The sequence below is a fragment of the Alosa pseudoharengus genome, unplaced genomic scaffold (genome assembly GCF_046254945.1).
Source record: "Alosa pseudoharengus isolate Yale_2024_CS ecotype anadromous, Long Island Sound unplaced genomic scaffold, YU_APseudo_1.1 YU_APseudo_1.1_scf_7, whole genome shotgun sequence".
In the NCBI taxonomy this organism is placed as follows: Eukaryota; Metazoa; Chordata; class Actinopteri; order Clupeiformes; family Clupeidae; genus Alosa; species Alosa pseudoharengus.
This window is the reverse complement of record NW_027468859.1, coordinates 20220456-20232071: the sequence shown is the minus strand read 5'-3', so window position 1 is coordinate 20232071 and position 11616 is coordinate 20220456. Positions and strand designations below refer to the sequence as shown.

The 11616-nt window shown below is 40.1% G+C and overlaps 1 protein-coding gene across 1 annotated transcript; it reads left to right on the top strand.

Annotated features, from left to right (window-relative positions):
* Positions 1–7041: 7041 nt before the first annotated feature.
* On the top strand, positions 7042–10922 carry LOC143109245 (pepsin A-like). The gene is made up of 9 exons (XM_076271901.1): positions 7042–7097; positions 7516–7663; positions 8263–8380; positions 8772–8890; positions 9197–9393; positions 9535–9651; positions 10193–10322; positions 10565–10657; positions 10773–10922. The coding sequence occupies exons 1-9, from the start codon at positions 7042–7044 to the stop codon at positions 10920–10922; spliced, it is 1128 nt and encodes a 375-aa protein (XP_076128016.1).
* Positions 10923–11616: the final 694 nt, after the last annotated feature.

Below are 11616 nucleotides of genomic sequence, written 5' to 3'. Positions count from 1 at the left end.
TGTATTCCACAAAATAGGTATTGTCCCAAAAAGCACAGAAAATCATGTACAAAAACCCCAAAACAAAATTTCAGTTTTTAATTTCTCCAAAGAGGCAGAGAATTCAGGCAGACAATTCAAAGGGTAATCCAAAGTCAGGGTCAAAAGGACAGGCAGAGTTAGCAACAAGAACAATCCAGGAAAGGCAAAACAAATCCATAGAGTAATCCAAAGGAGATACAAAGTAGCAACAGTCCAGGGTCAAAAACAGGCAAAGCAGTCAGAATGCAGGTCACAGCAGTCAAAACCACAAAGTAACTCACTTATAGGTTCAGTGAAGACTCACCAAGGACAAAGTGAAAAGACCAGCTTAAATGCTGTGAGGGAATTGGCTAAACAAGTCACATGGCTGATAAACAGAGAACAGGTGAGTCAGTGAACAGGTTAATTAGGTAGGAAAACCACAGCAGAGGGGATAACTAGATTTGGTGACCTCAGAACAGAACAGAACAGAAAAAAAGTCCACAATCGTAACAGCCATGGTTGTCTTGACCGTTTCTGTTGGAAGCCTAGTCTGTCTTTCACCAGACCAAGCTGTCTTTTTTGATTGATCATTGGTCTGGGGAGTCCGCTATGTATTTTCTACTGCACAAGAGGCGTGTTCAAATGACTCTGTACGCAATTGGATAGTCATTCACCAATCTGACCAACGAATTCCGTGAAAATGCATGGATTCCAGTTGCTTCCAGTAGCAGCAATTGGAATCCATGCATTTCCACAGAATTATTTTTGGAATCTGATCCCTTATCATACCCTGTTCATTCGTACTCGTCGCTCAACTTATTGTGACTAAATTTAAGATGGCGGCGAGCGGTACATTTCCTCTAGGTACTGTCTGTGGAAATCGTCTTGTAAATAAACTACCAGTGCTTTTTCAAATCGTCTTGTAAATAAACTACCAGTGCTTTTTCAAATCGTCTTGTAAATAAACTACCAGTGCTTTGTGCAGTGAAGTTCTCAATGTCTCGTTTTAAATGTCAAGGCCCTCGGAAGTCTACCAATGAAGTATGAAGCTACTTTGAGCCTCGTAAATGGTGTAAAACAGTGATTTATTTGCATGGCTAGGCCGATGCCCGAGGCACCCCCATCGAAAAACTGTTGGTAGCATCGGCTAACTAGCGGCAGATTTCTGAGTGCAGGGGGCAAGCTGAGATGAGCTATGAGACATACCAGGGCCTTCAAGTTTTGAAGTTTGCAAGGAGTGAGACTTTGTTTCTCAGGGGGGAGGGGGCGTGGCATTGGCACAGTGCCACGCCCCCTCCCCCCTGGTCGAAGTAGGCCTACATGAAAGTCCTACGTCTGCTTGAACTACTCGTAGCGCCACGCCCCCTCCCCCCGATCAACAGACCCACCCTCCCCATGTCCCATCGACCCAGCTTCATGAGAGAGCACAAATTCCATTATTTCAAAAACACTGTTTTATTTATTCTAGAACCCTATAGTAAATAATAATAAATAATGATAACATAAATTATAATAATAATTTCACCCAAATGGGCCCTTTGAACAGCAGTGGCTCATTCTGCTCTAAACAAACAAATGAGAAAAAGCACATTTAGCCCCAAAATAGTCTCTTGAATAGTGGTGGTTCTGTCCATGTGTGTGTGTGTGTGTGTGTGTTTATGAGTGATGTTGTGTGTTGTAAGTGCAGATTTTGATGCCTTGATGACTGATACTGGGGGCTCCCATTTAAAGCACTGTGGTTCAATGTCAGCCATTTTCACAGTCATGAGGCCATCCTTAAAAATATTCTTGTTTGCAGTAACAGCCAAACAAATAAAAAAATGGGTCGGTAGGTATGTAAATATTTTTTTTTCAAGATTCAAAGTAAAAAAAAAAGTTAAATTTTGGTCATGGTGATTACGCAGGTATGAATTTAAACAAATGTGCATATTGTGACGTAACTGACTGGGTCCTCAACCCGTGCCTTCAGGCGCATCACTGCAAACCTCAATCTGATGCAGGTTATGTAAACCAGCCTTTCTCAAACTTCTTTGACCTGAGGCCCAGTCATGGCAGACTTTGGGGTCATAGGGCTCATCTACACGTACCCAACCCCACTCCCTCCAAATCAAATTGTCATTATCATTATCACAATCATTATTATGCCTATATTGTTATACATGCACTTTCACTTAAATGTTTTGTGACATGCACATCAGAGGACTGCTTTACTAATGTAAGATATAATTAGTTTCATTGCTTTTGCATGGTTGCATGATGCTTGCATAAGAAAATAAATACTTCTCAAAACAGCAACAATTAAATGGGTGCTATTGTTTTGAAGTGTTTCCCTCATGCAAGCATCATACATTGGTAGGAAATGGAAAAAAAAAAACATGTTTTTTAATGAAGTTTAATTTGAATGCCTGAATGTAAGGATTCAGGAAACACAATACCAGCTTTTTTGGCGAGCAGATAGGCGTAAATCACTGAGCTGTTGATCTTTAACAGAAACTATTTCCTGATTGGTTGAGAAATCCTATTTTCTGATTGGCCGATAGGTTAGTAACTGAACAGCAGCTCTCTGAGCTGAATGAGCGCACAGACAGCAATGTTGTGTGACACGTTTGTAAAATATAGCCCTTAGAAATTTCTGTGCGGGCAAGTTAATAATTTCTCGGAGTGAGAAATGCCATGTGTGGCGTGTGAGCGTGTGAAGTCATTGAAATGCGTGTGCGTTCACACTCGGTATGGTATCATGTTTCAACACACTTTAGGTCAATATCACACACCGGAATTCTTCTTTAAGGCCAGGGAAAGAGGTTGCCTTGAGTTTGCTGATCCAACAGGTTTCTCTTTGGAGAAGGGTCCTTACATGGTTTCCACCTCTGACGGGTTTGGGGACAACCTCTATCACTATCATAGTTTAATTTAAAAAATCGAGATAAATTGTATCTTATGTATACAAGGAGCTAGCAATAAAAACGTACCATACTTCATTTCATCTGGGAATGGGAATGGGATCAAAATAAATACTGATAACAAAACTGGACAACAGTTTTACATGTTACTTTGGAACAGCATCTAGTTCATAAGAGGCTGATACATTTCCTTGTAGGTAGATTGAAAATGTTGTAGGTTAAAAAACACACCTTAAGGTTACAAAGGGCCTAGTGCTTTATTTATCCATCAGTGTAAGGACATTGTTATTTGTTCATAGTGGTATCTGATGTAGCAGTTCAGGTTTCCCATGTGAATAAAACCCTTACAGCCTACAATTTGTGCAGCAATTCATTCTCTACACCAGCACGTCTTAGTTTTGGCAGATTATAGCTAGTGCTCCATACTGAAGACACTTACTTGCATCCCTCTGAGTCATTGAGAAGTCTTCAAAGTGATACGACTGGACATGTACAGTTGCTTGCAAGTAATCCACACAGGTTAGTGACAAGGTGAATGTATATGAAGAAAGAGAGAAAACAGCTCTCCCCTAAATACGGCCAGGTTTTTTTCATGAGAGAATCATGATAAACTTTCATCACTGGAATGAATACAAAGGACATGCAGAGTCTGCAGCATTAGTCCTGAACATATTGCCTTTGAAATATAAGATTGAGTAGTCTAATCATTTGTACTGAGAAGCATTCAAGTACTTGAATCAGACACTGGCATATGGACATTATGCACTATAACTTAATGTACTTCTTAGCTATTGGACTGGTGATATTATGTCTATGTGCCACCACTAGCTTTGACAGTTTCATTTTTAAATGTGGCATCACTTTGTCAGCGATGACTTGAGATTGGATGTTTGCAGTTGTTTTATTATGACCGCCACGCAGCGAAGCGGCGGTCATATAGGTTTAGTTTTTTTTCATCCGTTTTTTTTTTTTTTTTTGGCACGAGTAATTTTCTGTCAAGGATTCCCGGGACACTGAAAGACTTGGTGGGCATGTAGCCCCACAAGGATAGCATGGGACCATTGTTTTGATCCGTCACCCCCACGCTGGACTGGACACCCCGAAAGGAGGGTAGGGCGGACACAGTTTTCTGTGAATATCTCGAGAATTGTACGGCCTAGGAGGACCACCTTTTTTTTTGTATATTGGTCTTAAGGGGCCATGTCAATTTTACATTTAGTGACTGTACACCAACAGAGTTTTCTGTGAATATCTTGAGAAGGCACACACACAAGCACATGCACGCACACACACACACACACACACACACATACACACACATAAACATAAACACGTACACGCACACATGCAAACAATTCAAGAATTTCTCAGAATTATGAACAGGCAAGATGGGCATGGGGTTGTATAAAATTTATTTTACATGTGAAATCTATAAACTAATCATGTTTAGGTACTTGTTGTCTAGCAGATACCAGTGAGAATTGAGTGTGCATAATGCAATTCAGTGAGACAGTTAGAATCATATATGCCTTTCACCTTTTGTTTTTAGCCAGCAGTCAGACCAGCAGATACCCTGACTTTGCTGAATTACCGAAGCTAAGCAGGCTTAGTTAGTACTTGGATAAGATACCTCCTTGGAAAAGTAGGTTCCTGCTGGAAGTAGTGTTGGTGGCTGGCCAGTAGATGGCACTCTTCCCTGTGGCCAAAAGCCACCAAACAAATATCAATCCCAATGCCTTATTGCAGGGACACTGTACTGCAGGACATGTTTTCCTTTGCATGAATGTTAAATTGAGGTCCTGACTCACCATGGTTGTTAAAGATCCCATGGCACTTATCGCAAAGAGTAGGTGGTTCCCTGATTTGCTTTATTTACGTACACATACATAAATACACATACACATGCACACACAATAAAAACACACACACACACAAAGACAAGTAAACACACACACACATACACACACATAAACATAAACACGTACACGCACACATGCAAACAATTCAAGAATTTCTCAGAATTATGAACAGGCAAGATGGGCATGGGGTTGTATAAAATTTATTTTACATGTGAAATCTATAAACTAATCATGTTTTGGTACTTGTTGTCTAGCAGATACCAGTGAGAATTGAGTGTGCATAATGCAATTCAGTGAGACAGTTAGAATCATATATGCCTTTCACCTTTTGTTTTTAGCCAGCAGTCAGACCAGCAGATACCCTGACTTTGCTGAATTACCGAAGCTAAGCAGGCTTAGTTAGTACTTGGATAAGATACCTCCTTGGAAAAGTAGGTTCCTGCTGGAAGTAGTGTTGGTGGCTGGCCAGTAGATGGCACTCTTCCCTGTGGCCAAAAGCCACCAAACAAATATCAATCCCAATGCCTTATTGCAGGGACACTGTACTGCAGGACATGTTTTCCTTTGCATGAATGTTAAATTGAGGTCCTGACTCACCATGGTTGTTAAAGATCCCATGGCACTTATCGCAAAGAGTAGGTGGTTCCCTGATTTGCTTTATTTACATACACATACATAAATACACATACACATGCACACACAATAAAAACACACACACACACAAAGACAAGTAAACACACACACACACTACACATGCACACACACGACACGCACAAACACGCACACATAAACACACATACACACACACACACACACACACACACACACACACACACCGTCACACACATGCACTCACACATACAAACACACCTACATACACACACACACACACACACCCACACACACAAAAAACACACACAAAAAACTAACTTACATGCAGGCACACACACTCAATAAACACACACAGAAGCACAGCGCACATATACACAAAATCAACCACACACTCTGCACACACTCAACACACAAAAAAGGAACAAAGTAGGAAATGAACACAATTTGACAAGCGTGACTTATTTTTGTGGAAAAAATGTGCTGGACTGGGCGGCGGTCTTATTTTGTATCGCTCTGCGGTACATCTAGTTATTATTTATTATTGTAGGTATTTAATGTATAATGTGGCTCCCTTGAATAGAAGACAAATTCCCTTGGGAGTACATCAAATGTCCCAAAACCCACCAAAACCTTTTCTCTGGCCTTCCCAGTCTCCTTACCTCTCTTCTGATGCTCTATCTGTAACTCTGAGCATGTCTTTTGGCTGTTGTTGTTGTTGTCAGTATTTTATTTTGCTGTTAGCTGTTGTAGGTCTCATACTGAATGTATAGGTTTAGTATATTTTGTTTTATTTTGTAAAGCACTTTGGTCAGTAAATACATTTGACTTACTTAGGCTACTTTACTTACAAAGTGTTCTTCATCAGCCAATGACTTGTCTTTTGATGTGTGTAATGTGCTGTCCTTCTCTCTCTCTCCCTCTCCGTTTAGCTTGCTTACTATGGAGTCATCTCCATTGGCACTCCACCTCAGTCCTTCAAGGTGGTCTTTGACACCGGCTCTGCCAATCTCTGGGTTCCCTCCGTCTTCTGCAGCAGCCCTGCCTGTGGTAGGAATCGCCTTACACACTCACTCCTGCCATTGTCAACACAACAACTTCAAATGAAACCTTTCACATTTCTGAGTTGTGGATTAAAAAAAAGTAGACATACATACATAGCCTACATAATTTAGCAAACCAGATAGGACCTATATATCCTTATCCTACTGTGATATCAGTAAGAACAAAATGGTTTATTTATGGTAATGGTTATATGATTTTTTGTGGAAAAAATGTGCTGGACTGGGCGGCGGTCTTATTTTGTATCGCTCTGCGGTACATCTAGTTATTATTTATTATTGTAGGTATTTAATGTATAATGTGGCTCCCTTGAATAGAAGACAAATTCCCTTGGGAGTACATCAAATGCGCCACTTAAACATAATTAAGAATTGTGTTGTATTAAAACTTATTTAATCTAATCAGTTTAAGTAATAATTTTTCAAATATTTACCCAAAATTAATTACCAACCCAAGGACGTGCCCCTTCTCTTTTTGGACACCTAATCTGTCATTGATCTTATCAAAGTGATAAAACTTGAGCAGGCGTAACGAGACGTTCTCTATATAAAGCGATTTGAATTGTAGCTGTTCACGCAGTCTCAGTGGATCTCAGGACGGACAGCATCATGAAGTTAGCCATTGTTCTGTGTGCTATGGTTGCACTCTCTGAGTGCTTGGTCAGGTAAGAGAGTTTGGTGGCAATTGATGTCAGTCTAACAATTATTTTGTTATTACATATAATTGAGGCATTACAGTATTGTGGTACTCTGGACACTTTATCACACAGGAGGGAAACTTCCCGAACTTTATTATCAAAAAGTATAACAGAAACGAGTTGCTGTTTTGGCCACAACTCACGCTCAACAGGGCAATCACCATGCTAACTCTCTCTATCCAACTTCTCACACACTCGCACCTGCGCGCACACACACACACACACGCACACTCACTCACGTAAACTCCACCCCCCAATTCCCCTAAAAGGCACACAACAATTTAAGAAATTCAACAGGTTATCACAGTATTATTGATACTATTAATATTACTGCTACTATTACCATCTGTGTAAAATAAATGTGTTTATGTTTCTTTTGTCCTAGGGTGCCCCTGGTCAAGCATAAGACCATCAGGGAGGACATGGAGGAGAGGGGCGCATGGGAGGACTTTAGGAGGAAATTCCCCTTAAATCCCATGGCCAAGTTTGACCAGTCTCTGACCGGAGCTGAGCAGATGACCAACGATGCTGATGTGAGTGGTTTACACCAACGATGTTAGAGCGGAGCGCTCTATAATCTTTGGTTTACACTAACTAATGTGCTCAGTATCCACAAGCCTTATAAAAGGGTGCTGTTTGTCTTTTGATATAAATCAGAAAAGAACTCGACACTTGGCACACTGCTCCTCCCTTTAGAGAACGCTGTTGCTCAGGCCAAAGGGTGCTTTGCCGTGCCGTTGTGGTGCCACGTCTGTGGCCTCTTAACATTAAAAGTGCACTGTCCACCTCGGCTTTTAAATCTAGTCCCAAAACCCACCAAAACCTTTTCTCTGGCCTTCCCAGTCTCCTTACCTCCCTTCTGATGCTCTATCTGTAACTCTGAGCATGTCCCCAACTGTCTTTTGGCTGTTGTTGTTGTTGTCAGTATTTTATTTTGCTGTTTGCTGTTGTAGGTCTCATACTGAATGTATAGGTTTAGTATATTTTGTTTTATTTTGTAAAGCACTTTGGTCAGTAAATACATTTGACTTACTTAGGCTACTTTACTTACAAAGTGTTCTTCATCAGCCAATGACTTGTCTTTTGATGTGTGTAATGTGCTGTCCTTCTCTCTCTCTCCCTCTCCGTGTAGCTTGCTTACTATGGAGTCATCTCCATTGGCACTCCACCTCAGTCCTTCAAGGTGGTCTTTGACACCGGCTCTGCCAATCTCTGGGTTCCCTCCGTCTTCTGCAGCAGCCCTGCCTGTGGTAGGAATCGCCTTACACACTCACTCCTGCCATTGTCAACACAACAAGTTCAAATGAAACCTTTCACATTTCTGAGTTGTGGATTAAAAAAAAGTAGACATACAGTACATACATAGCCTACATAATTTAGCAAACCAGATAGGACCTATATATCCTTATCCTACTGTGATATCAGTAAGAACAAAATGGTTTATTTATGGTAATGGTTATATGATTTTTTTTTTCAAAAGCAACTTACTAATAAAAACAAAGCAATAGTTAAAAATTAACAGTGAAACAGTTTTAAATGTTGTTAAGACTACACTAAGGAAAATAGCAATAATAAACAATAATATCAATGCAGTATCAATGATCAATAGCCTAATGAAAATAAAATTTTATTTGTTGTTAGGAAACCACCAGAAGTTTGATCCCTCCAAGTCCACTACTTTCACCAGCCTTGGAAAGGCGCTCTCTATCCAGTATGGAACTGGCTCCATGGAAGGCTCTTTGGGAACGGACAACGTTGAGGTGTGCTGATTTCATTTATACATCTGCACTGGCAGTGACAGCTATATTTATGACTGAATTTGATTTGATGTATGTTTATTTGTATTTATGTATCTGTTTGTATATAACATCTATAACAATTCAAATGATCTCAAGATACTTTACTCAGACTTCAAGGCCTGAACTGTGCTGTACACAGCAGTGATATGGTCTATATCTATTGGGAATAGAAAAGTGGATGAAGAGGAGAATGGACTATATGACAGTTACTACTGTGTTACTGTGTAAGCATTCTTTGTTTGCCTCTCTGACTTTGGTGACGTCTAGGTGGGAGGTCTGACGGTGACCAAGCAAGAGTTTGGATATAGCCAGTATGAGGCAAGTTTCATGTACTACATGAAGGCTGATGGTATCCTGGGTCTGGCATACAAAAATATTGCTGTGGAGGGTATTACGCCCGTTTTCGACAACATGGTGTCAGAGGGAATAATTCATAACAACTACTTCTCAGTTTACCTGAGCAGGTAAAAAGGTTTATTATTGAAATTCTCTCTAGAAACTTCATCAACACTCTAAATAATCGATTTGTTCACTAAAACAGTATTAATATGATTTAGAGTATTTACATAATTTTACTAAAAAGAGTCAAACTTGCTCTTGTACAGGAGTCCTGCCACTGGAAGTGAGGTGGTCTTTGGAGGTTATGACCCTGAGCATTACAATGGCAATCTCAGGTGGATTCCCCTGTCCTCCGAGACTTACTGGCAGATCACCATGCAGAGGTACATTAGGGACCACAGGAGGCAATATTCTACTGCAATATTTCACAACACAAAAATAATATGGAATTGTATACAGGAGTTCAAATCAAAAAGATAGGGAAAAATCTATGAAAAACATCAGTGCGTAATTGTTGACTTTTGAGTGTAGCATAATTGCTGATCGTAGTTATCTGATGGACTTTGGGTAAATGGACTGCATTTATATACTGTATCTATATACAATGTCATGCCTCACGTTCACCCATTCACATGCACACTCACACACCGATGACGGAGGCGGCTCAAGGGCACTTAGACAGGGTCAGGAGGAGTTGGGCTCGAACCTTCTAGTCGCTGGACGACTCCTCTACCTCCTGTCCTGAGCCACTGCTGCCGGACTTTTAATGAACATTATATCAAAATTACTCTTGGGGGATCAATCGACTTTGGCTTTGTAGTTTGTCACATATTAGATACATTATCTAACTGTCAGTTTATCCGCGTAGACATATCAGAGATGCTGTCAGTCATCTATTTTACCTTACTATGTGTTCAATTCCAGCATCACCATCAATGGCAAAGTTGTTGCTTGCGCCAGCGGTTGCCAGGCTATTGTGGATACTGGAACCTCCTTGATTGTTGGCGGTGAGGTCAACAATCTCAACACCGCAGTGGGCACTTCTAACGGAGTGGTAAGGACAGAGAGTGGCTTGAAACAGAACTGCTTTTTTTTTAAGATATTTTTTTTTAGGTTTATTTGTTTTTTTTATAACTTAACTATAAATAATGGGACATTTCAACAATGTAATTCCAATTATTTTATCAACATAGTTATGCTTTTTTCTAAAACCATCATCACATTTTCCTAAAGCTATCATCACATCATTTTACATCATCATCACATCAACGTGTATCTTGCCATGTCCTTCTCTAGGTGGAGTGTGCTTCCATTGGAAGCCTGCCTGAGGTGACCTTCAACATCCATGGATACGCCTTCACCCTCCCCTCCTCTACTTACGTTCGTCAGGTATGGACATCTCTGTAGCGGACAAGACATAGCTGTATGGTCAGCTGTATATTACATGCATATCGGATGTCTGTTTTCTTGTTTAACTCAATGACTCAATATATTACATCTACAGACTAGCTCTGGTTGCTACACTGGTTTCGAGAATAGCTTCAGCAATGGAGTTGGCAACGGCCTGTGGATTCTGGGAGACGTCTTCATGAGAGAGTACTACACTGTCTTCAACATGCGCGATAACTTTGTTGGCTTTGCCGCTCTTAGGTAAATACCTTATGTAGACAAACACAGTCTTATGATCTTAGGCATGTTACATGGCAAGTCATCTTCACTTTGGCTCAATCCTGTATTCATTGTAGGATTGATGTTTTTCTTGTGCATGACAACCTTGTGATTTAGAAAAGTACTTAAATAAAAATTCTTGCAACAAAAACTTGTCTGGTGTACATTCTCATCAAATGCTTCATGAGATCTAGACGGTAAAACAAGTGTGATGTAAGGAATGAAACTGATGTTTCAGTTTTATTGGTTTTATTCATGTACACGAGACGAGGCCTCAGTTTAATAAATTTGAATAAATCAGTGATTTGTGTGGTAAAACAGATCTAACTATGATATCAGTGCTAATTTCTAGTAAATGCACAAATACACCGAACCACTGCTACTGTTACCACAACCATATAGGTTACTACTTCAACAATCTAGGCTTATAATTTTTAATTTTACAATCAAATACATTGCATGACAGTACACAGCCTAGAGAAAAACAATGGCACACATAATCCTTGAATTTCTGATGTAAATTGGGAAAGAATCGTTACAAACCATATAATTTAGAAATAGCTCATTTTCTGGGATATTACAGTAACTAACTGGTAAGTAACCAGTAACTAACTGGTTCACCTGACATAGGATAAGCTTTCTTTGCTAACAATGTTTGAGCCTGTTGTCGTAGTTTCATC